The 15,247-nt window shown below is 53.4% G+C and overlaps 1 protein-coding gene across 2 annotated transcripts in view; it reads left to right on the top strand.

Moving 5' to 3' along the window:
- Positions 1-15,247, top strand: part of SOX13 (SRY-box transcription factor 13) — a 28,701-nt gene that overhangs the window by 9,533 nt on the left and 3,921 nt on the right. Inside the window, exons 2-11 of one of the 2 annotated variants that reach the window (XM_037824982.1) lie at positions 8,780-8,978; positions 10,190-10,301; positions 10,384-10,470; positions 11,017-11,189; positions 11,638-11,706; positions 12,090-12,204; positions 13,604-13,689; positions 13,931-14,093; positions 14,569-14,678; positions 14,826-14,922. In XM_037824982.1, the coding sequence (XP_037680910.1) occupies positions 8,780-8,978; positions 10,190-10,301; positions 10,384-10,470; positions 11,017-11,189; positions 11,638-11,706; positions 12,090-12,204; positions 13,604-13,689; positions 13,931-14,093; positions 14,569-14,678; positions 14,826-14,922 (1,211 nt within the window). The remainder of the gene's footprint in view (positions 1-8,779; positions 8,979-10,189; positions 10,302-10,383; positions 10,471-11,016; positions 11,190-11,637; positions 11,707-12,089; positions 12,205-13,603; positions 13,690-13,930; positions 14,094-14,568; positions 14,679-14,825; positions 14,923-15,247) is intronic. The other variant, XM_037824983.1, reaches the window with a different exon arrangement.

Below are 15,247 nucleotides of genomic sequence, written 5' to 3'. Positions count from 1 at the left end.
GGTGTCTCCCCAAAGGGAGGTGGGGAGGGTTTGGGGAACAAGCACATGTTGCTTCATTACAAACATCACGTTCAGTCCCCTCAATAATCCTACAAGTCCCTTCGATAATCCTATTGTTCCATTTTATGGAGATGGGGTAACTGAGACTTCCCCATAGTCACACGGGTAGTAGCATATGGTAGAGCCAGGCTTTAAAGACAGGTCTATCTGACGACAACGTTCATTTTCTTTTAGCCATGCCATCATGCCTCCAGGCAGGAGAGCCTGGATGTGCCTGGGATGTTGGGGAGGAGGGCAGGGTGGGTGTCCTGCACCCAGGTGCTCTGGAGGTGGGTTGGGGGTGGGAGGGGAAGGGGAGAGAAAGTTCCCTTCCTGCTTTAGGTTTCTCCCTCTCTCCCTCCTCCCCTGAGTACATATTCTGTACCAGATTCTTTAATTATGCATTATCTTCTAATTCCAAAATAGATATTGGAATCTCCGTTTACACAAGAGAAACTAAGGTTTTGAGAGGTTGAGTCTTTTTGTTCCAAAGCTGGCTTGGTTTCTTCTGATTCAAAAGAATTCAGAACAGCTGGAATCCTATAAGCTATGAAGACAGTGGCAAATCTATCACTGTTGGACCCGATCCTGTGACCTGTGACCTGAGGTAGAGGGTGGGCCTTGGGTGGGATGTCCTGCCCCCATGAACCGGTGTCCTCGCCTCCCCGTAGGGGTCTTGGGAGAATTAAACAGGGAAACTGTTTAATGGAGAGCCCCACACAGCACTTACCACCAAGGAAGTGCTAAATCTTTGCCCGTTTCTTTTCCCCTCTGCTTTCTTTGGTTCATGTTCAGGGCTATCTCAAGAGGGAGGTCACAGACAAGGCCAGTCAGCCTCCACTGCCCGGTTCTGCTGTGTGCTGGCCCTGGGCTGGGCGCCGCTGCTGCAGGAGGCCGGGCGTCCTGCCCTGCCCAGGACTGAGGCGCGGACCCGGCCACAGGGAAGCAGGGATGGAGCCTGCAGCTGCCTCACGGCACTGTGGGTGGGCTGCTGATAGGGCAGGCGGGTGGGAGACACAGCAGTCCCTCCCAGAAGACCTCCCAAAGAAGGGGATCCTGAGGACACTTTTACCTCTTCTCAGTTTTACCCAGGCTGTTGGGGCTTTGACCGGCACGCATCAGGCTGGGGACATCAACTGCACTTCCAAGCTGTCTCCTCGGCCTCTTTCTTGACTCTGTCCCCTGGGTTGGGAGGTGCCTCTTAGCAACATTTTAACCTGATGGAGAGGTAAGAAGGGAACATCACAGCTCCCTCAATCCTCCAGGCTCTTGGGCTGGGGTCAGCCGAATTCCTGGGAGCTGGGGAACCTCTCTCTGGAGCCGGGGTTCTGAGCCAGAGGTGCAGATGGGGGCTGCCTCTCATGCAGGCTGGAAGACAGGAGCTCAGGGGTTCACCGATCCTCTGTCTGGCTGGTGTTGGTGACACTACCAGGTGACGCTACCACCTTGGCCAGCCTGGAAACAGCCCAGGGACCAGGGGTGGTGACTGTGGCCCGCCTGAGCTGGGCTAGACCAGACTGGCCCACACCTCAGATCTGATACCTCCCCAACCAGGGCCCACAGGCTGGAGAGGGCGAGGGGGACTCTCAGGAAAGCTTTGTCTGGAGCCTCCAGCCCGCCCAGCTCCCAGCTCTGAGTAAACATCAGAGATAGGATCGGGCGTAGCCAGGAAGGGTGGCAGGGTGCGGCCAGGGAGAAGAATGGCAGGATGTGGCACCGGGGCACCGTTCTGGGCACCCACGCCTTGGGCTATTGTTCAGGGCTGCCTGAGGCTCTCAACTCTCTGGGGCTTTGAGAAGGAAGTGACATTTCCCTGGGACTCGGGCCCTGCCCCACCCCTGCTGCGTGTTTCTCCTTCCCTGGCAATGCCCCCTGGCACCACCCACTGAGGGCAAGCATGGGGGCAGGAGCAGGGGAGGGACTCAGGTGTGTATCCAGTGGGAAAATGGCACCAGCCCCCCTCGGAGGGTCTCTTCCTGTCTGTTGAGGCTGTCTCCCGAGACCCTGGGTCTGAGTCACCCCTAGTAGAGCAACAACTGGAAGTTTCTCTCTCCTTATCTGCATCTAGCTATTTGGGGGAGAGGGGGCTGTTATTGTGGAGGAAGGAAGAACTGAGAGCAAAAACTCTTGATTCCAATCCAGTCGTTGGCTGATTAGAAGAGGAAGTGGCTGGTGATTTGTTTGGGAGTAGAAAGGGGCTTGCTGTGTGCCTGCCTGTGGGTGGTGGGGTCAGAGGGGCCTGAGAGGGTGTCACCTGCAGTCTGCACATAAGAGCCATGCTCTGAGCCACTGGCCCTCTGTAGAGGGCAGGTGCCACTCTATGCCTTGTCCTGGGCAGTGGATTTGGGGGGCCCAAGGGCCTCGCAAACCAGCCCAAGGACTCAGAGCCCTGTGGACACACCCAGGCACCAAGGGTGAAGATGGCTGGAGCCCACTCCCCTCAGGGGCCTTCACCTGTTACAGGTACTCAGGGGACACCAGGTCAAGGAGAAAGAAGGCAGGCAGAGGGCCATAAGTTGGGTTCCCCGGAAGGGAAGGGAGGTGGTGCTGGCTGCAGCACAGGGATGCTGTGCTGGGTCCCAGCTGGTTGAAAACCCTCCAGCACTGCAGCCCTGAAGCAGCGCTGCCCAAACAAGGCACAGGAACTTGCCATCTCTGGGCCTCAGTTTCTCCATTTATAAAATATGAGTGAGGTTGGACTCTTGGCTCTGAGGTTGTCTGATTTGGTCTCGCCCTGGAGGGTGGGGGCAGGAGTGAGGAGCACGGCAGCACTTCTACCCAAGTGGGAGGCAGGCTGAGGGGTTGTGGCCTCCAAGCAGGACCAGGGCCACCAGCCTGGGGTGGGATCTGGGGAGCCCTTTGGCTTCTGGAATTCTGGAGAGAGGGGAGGTTGTGGCTACTGATCTTAAAACCTCCTGAGGAGGCACATAGATAATTGAAGAAGCATGGAGTGTGCTTTGTAAGGAAGGGGTAAAGGAATCTGAGGATTTATTTTAGCTCTGGAGACAAGATTTAAGAAAGGACTCCAACAGGGTCTTTAAGCCCAAAAAGTATGGAAAATGTTCTTTATCTGTCCCAAGGTAAAAACAAAAGGAAATGAACTTGCTTTGCTCCTGGGGGGATTTAGGTCACTCATAGGAAAAGCTTAGATCCAAGGAAGAGGCAGCTGAGGATAATTGGGTGTGGGAGGTGGGGGTGGGGGGTGGGTGGGTGAGTGGGAAATAAACCGCCGAGGGCAGCATCTGTGTAATGATGATAATAATAGCAGCTGTCACCTGTTATGCATCCAGATCTGCCTTATGCTGTGCTGCTGAACTATATGTATACTGCTTTATCAGTCTCAATATTTATTGAGCACCTACTATGTTCCGGGCACTGTGCTAGACTCTGGTACTACACCTGTGACAGTGATGACAAGAAGAGGCATATTTCTGCAGTGCCCTGCAGGGAAGAGGGGGTGATTCTCAAGCTACTGATCAAGCCAGAAATAAATTAAACATGTAAATGTGTCATTTTTCAAACTGTGGTAAGTATTTTGAAGGTTACATTTAAGGTGCCACGAGAAGGCTCAACCTTTCGTATTAGGTTTTCTTATTCCCGTTTTATGGAGGAGGAAGCTGGGGCTCAGAGAGGTTAAGTCACTTGCCCAACATTGCACAGTCATTGATGGGCAGAGCTGGAATTCAAATCTACTCAGATTTGTCCCAGCCCCAAGACTTTTATCTCAACCACCTGACGCTAGGCGGGTCCTGGTTTGAAGGCTCGGGTAAGGATGAGATGACCTGTTTGATATTGGTGTGTTTCGTGAGGTCTTCCAGTCCTCGATCCTGTGCTTCTCCTGCCCATCTTGGAGCTGCTCGCAGGCTGTCAGCTCTCCCAGCCTGACCCTCCAATCCTAGAGGGCTCTGCCTGGAGCACGTGGCCCTCTCCTCGGGTCCCACCAGGTTGCACATGAAGCCCCAGCAGCACCCCTGGTGGTGTCCAAGTACACAGTGCAGCCTGCATGTGCCCCTGTTCCAGGCCTGCTGATCGGACAGCATGGCTGCATGCGTGAGTGTTTGCACACGTATGAAGGGACCCTGTGTGCACACCCACCTACAGGAGCTTATGACACTGTTGTGAGCAGACAGACAAATGCTGGTCTGCACACCTGTAAAGGTGCCCTGTGTTTAGGCATATGGTGACCATCCATGCTGGTGGCTTGAGTCATGTTTGTGGCATCAGTCCGTGGGCCTGTGAGGCCAGGGGTAGGTGCAGGAGGCTTGGGAGTCCACCCAGAGAAACAGAGTTTTCAGAGTTTTCTCTTTTCCCAAGGTCTGGACTTGTCCCTGGAGCAGAGAGAAGCTGGTCCTGAGGGAAAGACCCCACGGTTCCTTGTGTGGGTCTCAGGCTGTGCTTTGGGGTGTGCCGGGAGGGGGTGGCTGTGAAATGGAGGACCGTCCTGGGAGCATGAGCCCCGGTTATTATGATGCTGGGAAGCCTTGGGCACTGTCCGTCCCAAGGTCAAGGTACAGCCCCGGGCACAGACTCCCTGGCTGCCATGGCGCCTGCCCTTGTCTGCTGTTCTTTAGTTCCCAGGCCCCATGGTGACAACTTCTAAGCTGCTCATCCTGCACAATTATTTGATCTCCTTGGACACCTGTGAGGTATGGGTTATTGGGCCCATTTTATAGAAAACCTCAGGGAGGTTTTCAGGTTGCCCAGAGTCACACAAGTCAGCCGGGGCAGGGCAGCAATTAGAACCCAGGTTTGTGAGTTTTCCAAACTCCATTCCACTGACACCCCTCACCCCCCACCCACTATGTCCTTCATTTTATAGACAAAGCCCGTAGAGGTGAAGCAACTTGTTCAGGGACACTGAGCTGATGATAGAGCAGGGGCTGCACAACTACCCTTCACCCTCCACCTTGCTCCCCTTTCTCCCCTTATTTAGTCTGCCACTATGGCTCCTGCTCCCTGCACTAGGAGAGGGTGCAGAGGCTGGGCTGACGTTCCTCACCCCAATCCAGGATTGTCGCAGCAGGAGAAGGAGCTTGGGGAGGAGAGGGGACAGAAGAGGTGCCCAAGTGCACTTTCTCCCAAAGGTGAGACCCAGAGCAGTGCTCTCCGTGAGGAATGGGCCCAAAGATGTCCAACCCAGAGCCAGTCCCGACACCTGTAGTTGAGTCAGAAGCCCGTGAGCATAGATGGACCCTTGTCCATCTGGACTGGCGGGATTATCTGGCGGGTATCAAGCCCCAGTGAGCAGATTGACACCTCCAAGCCCACTTGGCTGGTCACCAGGAGCCATTTGTTACCAGGCGCTCTGCTGGAGGCCCAGGAAACAGGCTCCCCAATAAAAAGGTAAACCACAGTGCCCTGCTGGAGGTGCTCTTGGGGGTTAAGTGTGGAAAGAAGAGGCCATCGAAGCTCAAAGGAGGACGTCCTAGTGCAGCGAGGTCCAATAGAAATATGATGCAAAGCACACATGTAATTTAAAATTTTCTAGTAGCCACAGTAAAAAGTGCAAAAAGTAGGTGAAATTAATTTTAATGTCTTTTGTTTAGCCCAATGAGTCTAAAATATTATAACTTCAACATCAGTAACTAAAGTTATTAATGAAATATCTTACGTTCCGTTTTTCATACTAAGTCTTTGAAATCCAGTGTTTATTTCTGTTGGACTGGCCACATTGCAAGTGTCCAGTAGCCACACGTGGCAAGTGGCTACGTGGTTGAACAGCACGGTCCTGGAGTTAATTGAAATAGATGATCGATCACCTCCTCTGCCTGCACCTTCAGCCCTAGGGGTGGGACTGTCACCAATCTGGCCTCCGGTGCCACACGAGGCCTTGAAGTCTTCGTGCCCCTGCTGATCTAACCATGCTCCCTGCTGCTGCTGCTGCTGTTGCAGCTGCGGCTGCCGGGGCCTCTGGGCCGCGTGGGGAAGGAAGGGTAGGAGCTGGAAGGCCACCAAGTTGGGCCAGAATGGCGGGGAAAAAAACACTGCATCCCAAGTCGAAGCAAGGAGGCGACCTGGTGGCCCGTGGCCGGAGCAGAGGGTGTGGGGCTACGGTGGCGCGGAGCCGGGCTGGGGATCAGAAGCCCACAGGCCCGCATTGTTCGCCTGTCACACTTCCTTTGGCTTTATTGCTTTTGTCCAACACCCTATTGTCTGGTTTCCTTTTGTCCCCCTTTCAGCGCTGCTGCCTTTTATTTTCCAGCCAGCCTGGTTGTTTTCATTTCTTTTGTCTGAAGTTCCTGAGAGGAAGGTTTTATTTTCAGCGGTTTGATTAATTCACAGCTTGAGCCCGGGGTTTGTTTGTTATGTAATTGCTGCCCTCAGCTTCAGGATAATACCCCCTCCCCGACTTCCCCCACCCCCACTCCTCGGCGCCCCTCCCTGTGCCCGGATGGGCTGAGCCTCCTGCTTCCTGGACGCCCTCCAGGCCCCTGGGCAACGGGAAGGGGACTGGGAGCCGGGACCCGGCAGCCCCAGGGTGGGGCGAGCTGGGCTGGGGTCTCTTCTTTTCTCCACCTGGATGGGATGGCCTGGGTTCTTAGGGTCAGGGAGTGCACCTCTCTCCTTGCCCTCTCCAGCCGCCAGGGCACCTTGCCCTTTGAGGTGAGCAGGAGAGTCTATTCTGGTCCAATCTGTAGGATGGAATCAAATGAAATAACATATATATCTTATTCAACTATAATGCTTTTCAGTTATTAAAAGTACAGCACATGTACTCTATTATATATGGTACTATAACAATGCATTATTCATTATACCTTTTAGAAGAAACAGCTTACTGTACAGAGTTGATGTAATATATGAATCTTGTATGGCACCTGCAATTTAATTTAAGGGATGTTTTATTATACCTGATTTTTGCCTTACACATCCCTTAAAAATTCATCTCCATGTAAAAATTTTGGAAAAATTTTATTTAGCAATGCTTCTCAAGCTAGTATGTATCAGAATCACCTGGAGGCCTTGTTAAAACAGTTTCTTGAAACAACCCAAGTGTCCATCAACTGATGAATGGATAAAGAAAATACAACAGAATATTATTCAGCCATAAAAAGGACTGGAGTTCTGATGCATGTTACGACATGGATGAACCTTGAAAACATGATGCTAAGTGAAATAAGTCAGACAGAAGGACCGTTATTGTATGATTCCACTTACATGAAATATCCAGAGTCTGCAGATACTTAGAGACAGAAAACAGATTGCTGATTGCTGGGGAGTGGGGGAAAGGGGCAGTGGGGGGTGACTGCTACTGGGTCTGCGGTTTCTTTGGGGGATGATGAAAATGTTCTGGAATTAGACTGTGATGACGGTTGTACATCATTGTGAATGTACTAAATGTCACTTATGGGAAATTTTATATTATGTGTATTTTAACACATGCACGCACACACGCACACACACACACACAGAACCTGGGCCTCATCCCTAGAACTTCTGATTCACAGGTGAAGCTGTGGGCCCTTGGCCTGCAGTCTATGTACTTGTGTTTTAACCAATGCCAGTATGTCGCTCACTAGCACCATGCACTGTTCTAAACACATTATAAATATCAGCTCATCCTCCTTAGGACAGCCCTAGGAGGTGGGGATTCTCATTCTCCTCATTTTCAGATGAGGAAACTGAGGTGTGCAGAGGGTGAGCCACTTGCCCAGGGCACTCAGCCAGTGGAATAGCACTGCCAGGACCCATGCACACTCGGAACCTGCTGTGTGTCGCCACTGGAATCCATGCCTCCCCGACTGCACCCTGGGGTCCTTGCCCAGTGACTTCGGGTGGGGGGCAGGTGAGCTGTGGGCATCTGCGGCTCCAGCCCTGAGCCTGACACGACCACTGGAAACCATTCCCCAGGATCCAGCCACGGCTCAGTGATTCCTGATGTCTCAGCCTGTGCCTGAAGAGTCTGCCAGGTGCATTGGCTGCTTAAATCAGGGATGATGAAGGCCGATGCCTTCAGGGGCCAGCCTCTATAAATGAGAGGCTCTAGCTAGATATAAGAAATGATTTTTCTCAAAACCACTCATTCTCTTAGCCTGTTTTGTATTTTCCCACTTTTTTAAGATACCTGGATACAAGAAATAATTTACTTTTATCTTAACGCTACTATAAGGGGGAAAATCAGCATGAGCATTTTTTTATAGGGCAGTTGATATTTGATTTTGGGGGTGCATTAGGGAGTGGTGGAGACTAAGGCAAACTGGCCTATCTGTAGGGAGTAGCTGGTACTCAATTCCAGCCAATTGTTGCCACAGGCCAACTTTAAGAGGTGATGAAATCCGTATCAACATATGAGATATCTTTTGATTTTTAAATTTTGGTAATTACTTACAAACATATACTCTCCCACACGTACACACATGCACGTGCACACACACACAATCTTGGGCTCAGAAACAACCAGTTAACAATCTCTGATCTCCTTAGGTGAACCCATCAGTTCACTGGTCCCAACATTGCAAACAGACAGGGAGTGCCAAAACTTGAGCCCAATCTTCTTCTCTAGACCTCTTTATTTTAACAACAGAGAAAGAGAGTCAGAAGAGCTTTTTCTACTTTTCACTGTGCATCCCAAAAGTATGTTTTCATCTTGCGTGAGTGAATGTGCCTGCTTGGGGGGGTGTCAGGAGGTACTGGGGCTGGGACAACAGCTGGTGGAGTTGCTGCCTCTGGGGCTCAGAGGATGGGAATTGGGGCTTGGGCCCCCAGGACTCTCCCAACTCACCATGTCCCCCTCCTTCAGGATGTCCATGAGGAGCCCTGTCTCTGCCCAGCTGGCCCCGGATGGCGTTGGCACCATGGTGAACTGCACCATCAAGTCAGAGGAAAAGAAGGATCCTTGCCACGAGGCCCCCCAAGGACCAGCCGCTGCAGCTGAACCCCAGACCGGAGACCCAGCCCGAGCCGCCCCGGAGGGTGCAGACCCCCAAGCTCTAGCCCAGGTGCCCAGCACTTTCCCAGCAGTTCCCGGATCAGTGTCCCAACCCCTGCCTCTGTAACAGCACACCCATCCTCTGTCCCAGCTCCTCGGCCAGGCTGTGGCAGGCGCACTCCTCCAGCCAGGCAGGAAAGTTCAACACTGGGGCAAGAGGCTGCATACATGAGAGGGGAGGGGCTGTCAAGTAAAGGGTGAGGCTAAAACCAGGTCACCTGGCAGAGTGGGCGTGGGCAAACTCCAGCACTCACTCACCTGGTACTCACCACCCACCATGCACTGACCCACCAGGCCTGGCACCAGGGAACTCATTAATGAGTGTGACCCAGTCCTTACCCCTGAGGACTAGTTGGGGAGAAGAGATAGACTTGCTGAAAGTTTGACTTAAAAGCAATCTGCCAGCTCTTTCATATGATTTGAGAAAAATCAGCCTTATCACTCAAGGAAGAGGTAGATCACTGTTAAAGGCAAGACAATTCCTTACCCTTAAAATAAGGGGATTGGAATACGTGATCGGTAAGATTCTTGCGGCTCTTTTTCCATGTAGGTAGTATAAAAAGGGAATATATATAATTATAAGCCAAAAGAATGACAACGAGGAGCGCGTTAGGGCTATGAGGAGAGATCCAAACTGGAGAAGCATGTGGGTATGTTAGGTATTGACCAAGGAGGACTTCCTAGAGGAGTCAGGCCTCAAGTTGGGCCTTAGAGGATGGAAAACACTGAGATGAGAAGAGGGGAGAAGGGAAGGTTTCTTAAGGAGGGTCGGGTGGGGGCCCTGTGAGTGAACAGCCTGCCAGAGCAGCGGCTGGATACAGGGGAGTCAGAAGGAGCTAACTCTGCTTTCCAAACCCTATTGATGTTGATTAACGCCCTTGAGCCCAGCCACAATCCTCTGATGGGGAGGAATTAGTATTTCCATTTTCAGAAGAGGAAAGTCAGGCTCCGAGAAGTTCAGAGACTCATGTGTGATCAGGCACCTCATGAGTCATGGAGCCTGGACTGAAACCCAAGTCTTTTGTCTTCAAATCTTTTGTTCTTTTCAAAGCAAAGTTTCAGAAGGTGAGGGGAAGACAGGCTCTACTGGGTGGAGTAGCAAGGCTTGATACAGAATCTGAGATTCCCGCAGGAGGAGCATCTCTGGGATGCTCAGCCCACCCTGTGGTCTGTCTCCCCCTTCTCTTGGGGGTGGCAGTGAAAATTCAGGGTGTCTTCCAGGACTGTAGTTCTCCAGAGAGCAGTGGGTCCCCAGAACCCAAGAGACCAGGGGCTGCAGAGGCCGCTTCTGGAAGCCAGGAGAAGCTGGACTTCAATCAAAATTTAAAAGAAGGTGAGCTATCTGCCCTCGTGAGGTGGGGGTCTGGGGGGCAGGTGTAAAGACAACTGCTTCTCATCAACTTGATATCTTCTAGTTGTGCCAGCCATTGAGAAGCTGCTGTCCAGTGACTGGAAGGAGAGGTTTCTGGGAAGGAGCTCTGTGGAATCCAAAGATGTCAAAGGTGAAGGCCCATGTGGGTGGGCAGGGGAGAAATTTGAACCCCTTTCCTCCCTCCTGGCCTGGCCTGTCTGTGCAGTCTGGGTCTGTAGGGCAATTCTTGGTAAGAGGCCCCAGGGCTCTTGTGCTCCTACCTGGCCTATGCCACTCTGCCTCCTGCCTGGCTCTAGGGGGTTAAAGCAAGAGCTAGAGTGGCACAGGCCAGAAATGAGGTCAAGGTGACCTGCTGAGAATCACGCCCCATGAGTATCAATCAGGCTCTTACCAAGGGACCTTGTGACCTTGGGCATATCATGACGACTGCATGTTGTCTGCAGCCTGGCACTTAGGAATAAACCACTGCATCAGATGACCAGCTAAACCAGAAGGCAGGGAGGGACTAATACTTACTGGTTGAGAACCATGTGCCATGCACTGAGTTAAGTGCCCTCACAGGGGCCTGGGACATAGCAGTTGCTTAATAAATGTCGGATGGATGGATGGATGGATGGATGGATGGGCAGTTGAATGAATGAAAAATCTCAGTGGTTGTTGTTTCACTGTGGAGCAGGGACGCAGGAGAGTCTGGCAGAGAAGGAGCTCCAGCTTCTGGTCATGATCCACCAGCTGTCCACCCTGCGGGACCAGCTCCTGACCGCACACTCAGAACAGAAGAACATGGCAGCCATGCTCTTCGAGAAGCAGCAGCAGCAGATGGAGCTGGCCCGGCAGCAGCAGGAGCAGGTCAGCCCGGCTTGGCGTTTGGCTTTCTTTCCAGGGGATGGGGGTGTGTCAGGTCCTAGGGAGGAGCACCTTGGGACAGGCCTAGCCAGAGCAGGCTGTGGCCTGGGGGCCCATGCAGGAGGGGGGTCAGTGGGCCGGGGCTGTAGGATTCCTGCCTTTGGCTGATTCTCCAGCCTCTGGGGTGGGTGGAGGTGCTGAAGAGACCCAGAACAGCTGGCCGCTTCCCTTCCTGCCATCCCTGTTCCTCTGAAAGAAGGGGTGCTCCCCACAAAAGGAGTATATACATTCTGTGGGTTGACTGTTCTGCTCTTATTGCTACCTCCGAATCTTCCTGCCCACTGTCCTCAGTGGTTTGCCCCACGGTGGAAGGCAGGGTGTGCGTAGGGCCAGGAAAGGCTCTGGGAGCTCACGGCCAGGCCCTTTTTGCCCACTCTTTCCCCTCACCCAGATTGCTAAGCAGCAGCAACAGCTAATCCAGCAGCAGCATAAGATCAACCTCCTTCAGCAGCAGATACAGGTAGAGAGGGGAGGACTGGGAGGTGGAAGAGCAGGGGTTGGAGGGGCTTGACAGCAGCCTGGAGAGGGGACGTGGGCTAAGCTGGAGGCCTGAGCAGATCACTCAGGCACGACCTAAGGGGGAAGGGGCTCTCATTTCCACAACAGCTGCCCGCTCCCCAGTCATCTCTCCCTGTTTTAAGGGAGGGGCCCAGAGGCTTTTACTACCCATCTGGGAATTGGGGCAGCTAGACAAGGGTCCGTGGAGGTTGTGTGCGGTCAGATTGCCCCTGCCCCATGCCCTCTGACCCTCATCACTGGGTCTGTCCCCTGCATCCTGGGCTGACAACAACTGGTTAGCTCTTTGGTGCCCCAGGAACTCATACAGGGTCTCTCTGCCTTCAGCAGGTCAACTTGCCTTATGTCATGATCCCAGCCTTCCCCCCAAGCCACCAACCTCTGCCTGTCACCCCCGACTCCCAGTTGGCTTTGCCCATCCAGCCCATCCCCTGCAAACCAGGTGAGTGGGGGGTGGGGGGAGGGAGGTCCTGCCCCCAAGGCTGGCTTGTCACACTGTTCTCATCCATTAATTTTGCTATATGGCCTTTCTGGGCTTCAGTTTCTGGATCTGTCCAAGGAGAAGAATAATTCCTTCTTTGTGGACCTTTACCAGGAGAATGAAGACATAGCACCTTGAAGGCCATAAAGTGATTTCCAGATATAAGATGATATCGTCATCCTAGAGCTTGTCTCTCTAGTTCTTTCCTATAATAGTAATATCTTGAACATTAATGGAGACTTGTCCATCTCCCTGATTCTCACAGCCATCATCTCTACCTTCACCCTCTTGTTCTGCCCTCTCCGTGTCACTCTTGCCTTCCACCTTCCACTGAAATTCAGCAAGCCCACCCACACCAAGTACCACCCATGTGTCAGACACTGAGTCGTTGCTGGGGTGGCGGCCACAGGAATGACAAAATATGGCCTTTGAGCTCAAGGGATTTACGGTCTGGGGAAGGAGAAGGAGAAGAGTACTACCGGGGGAATCTGAGAAGGCTTCTTGATGAGAATGGGTAGGACTTGTGGGGACAGAGATTTACCGGCTCACAGTTTTCAGAAGTCCAAAATCAAGGCATCAGCAAGGCAATGCTTTCTCCCTGAAGACTGTGGTGTTCTGGGACTGGCTGCTGGCGATCCTTGGCCCTTGGCTTTTCTGTCCTGTGGCAGTGCATGTGGTAGCCTCTTCTCCTTTCTCTTCTGCGTTTCATCAACTTTCAGCTTCTACACCTTCCTGGTGGCTTTCTCCCTGTGGCCTTCTCTATAAGGCCTCTAGTAATAGGACTAAGACCCAACCTGATTCAGTGGGCCACACCTTAACTCCAAAGAACATCTTCACAAGGTCCTATTTACAATGGGTCCATACCCACAGAAATGGATTAAGGTTAAGGATATGCTCTCTGGGGTACGTAATTTAACCTACCACAACAGGGTTGTTCTTTTAGGAAACCAACAAACGTGTTTTGAGCACCTGTTATGTGCCAGACACTATGTATCATTGTGAGGTAATACACACGAGATGTGTAGCTGCTCTTGTTCCCTGCACATAGTAGGTACAAAATATAAATATTGATAGAATGAATAGATGGTGCACCCTGTATCATCTCACCACTGGGTTGGGACTTGTGTCCAACAAACTGTTTCGAGTGGGTTGGGCAGGGCAGGACCAGGGTGAAGAGGCCAGTGGGGGACAAGGGGATGGGAAGACCCCAGCAGTGCTTTGGGGCCGGGGAGGGCAGTGGTTGGATCCAAGCTGGGCCACCCCGAGCCTCTGCCATCTCGTGGTGCTGGGACCTCGTCAAGCAGGGTGTCTGCTGTTCTGTGCTCATCCAGGACTTTTCTCCTTGCCGCCTTTTCCATAGTGGAGTATTCGCTGCAGCTGCTGCACAGCCCCCCTGTCCCAGTGGTGAAGAGGCCTGGGGCCATGGCAGCCCACCACCCCCTGCAGGTACTGCCCCCTGCCCAGCTGGCCTGAGGCTCCCTCCCTAGTGTCTGCTGGCCAGCTGCCTTCCCAGGGGGACCTGGAGGGGTAGAATGATGGACCCCTGGCATTCTTTGTTCTTGTTCACCCACTCCCCACTCTTGCCTCTCTCCTTTTTCTGTTCACTTCTCTTCTCATCTCTGGGTGTGTGTGTGTCACTCTATTTCCCTCCTGGGGAATCTCCTGTGGCCTTCTGGGGCTCCCTTAGGAGCCCTCCCAGCCCCTGAACCTCACAGCCAAGCCCAAGGCCTCCGAGCTGTCCAACACCTCCAGCTCCCCCAGCCTGAAGATGAGCAGCTGCGGCCCCCGACCCCCCAGCCACGGGGCCCCCACCCGGGACCTGCAGTCCAGTCCCCCCAGCCTGCCTCTGGGTAAGCTTTCTGCTATCTGTACCTTTTCCATCAGCCCTTTCCCAGGGGAGAGCCAAGGAGGCATGATATGACCTTAGGCCTGGCCCTTCCTCTCTCTGGGTTAAAACGAGGGATTAGTCTTGCTCTTTTAGAAGTCTGTTAGTTCCAACATTCATTGTTTCGTAAGGTTCCCTTCCTCATTGCCTCCTTCCCCCCTTATCTATTTGGGTATCGGGTTCAGGCCACCAAGTTGCACAACTCCAGGGGGTGCTATTTGCACTTCGAGTCTCTGAGCACTGCACTGCGGCCAGTGTAAATGGCGCCTCCTTGGAGACGTGCAATGCCGCAGCCTGGGGTGGGGAGGCAAGAGGGAGTGCTAGCCTGTGCAGTTACGGGAGTGGCACGGCACAGAGGCTGATGGAGGGTCAAGTTTGGGCTTGGACTGAGTGGACCCCCTCAACTCCCTCTTCCCTCTCTTCCTTTCCCCATCTCATAGGATTCCTCGGTGAAGGGGACGCCGTTACCAAAGCCATCCAGGATGCTCGGCAGCTGCTGCACAGCCACAGTGGGGCCTTGGAAAGCTCCCCCAACACCCCCTTCCGTAAGGTACGGGCCCCAGCACCCCAGCTCCTGGGGGCAGAGGGAAGATGGTGGCCGGGGTGGGAAAGACAGTCTGAGGTCACCAAAGGGAGGGGCAGGGAAAGAGTGGGGTGCAGAGGGCACGGATGTACAGGCCGTTCCTGTCAACCCCAGGACATCATCAACCTGGACTCGTCCCCAACCAAGGAGCGGCTGGAGGAGAGCTGTGTGCACCCCCTGGAAGAAGCCATGCTGAACTGCGACATGGACGGTGAGGGCTCCGGGCGGGGGGCTGACGGGCAGGTGGGCCACCCCTGCTTCCGCACCAGGGCCAGGGTGGGTCACGTCCCCTAGTCTGTCTGCAGAGCCTCCGGGTGTGTGTGCCTCTAGCATCTCACTGTGGCTCTCTTGGCTGTCTCTGTATCTGCTTTCCTGCATCTCTGACTGCTGGGGTTTGGCGCTCTGTCTTCTGGGGGCCCTGTAGCTCTGCGTTCCTTGTGGTCAGTGGTGTGTCTCTGGGTCCCTGCTAGCATCCTTTCCTCCTCGGCGCCCTCTCTGCACCTTGCTGGGTGGGCCCTGGCCGTGGGAGCCCCCTC

This window comes from Choloepus didactylus, chromosome 2, assembly GCF_015220235.1.
Source record: "Choloepus didactylus isolate mChoDid1 chromosome 2, mChoDid1.pri, whole genome shotgun sequence".
NCBI classification, from domain to species: domain Eukaryota; kingdom Metazoa; phylum Chordata; class Mammalia; order Pilosa; family Megalonychidae; genus Choloepus; species Choloepus didactylus.
The sequence above is the reverse complement of the archived record's forward strand: the minus strand, read 5'-3'. Positions and strand labels throughout refer to the sequence as shown.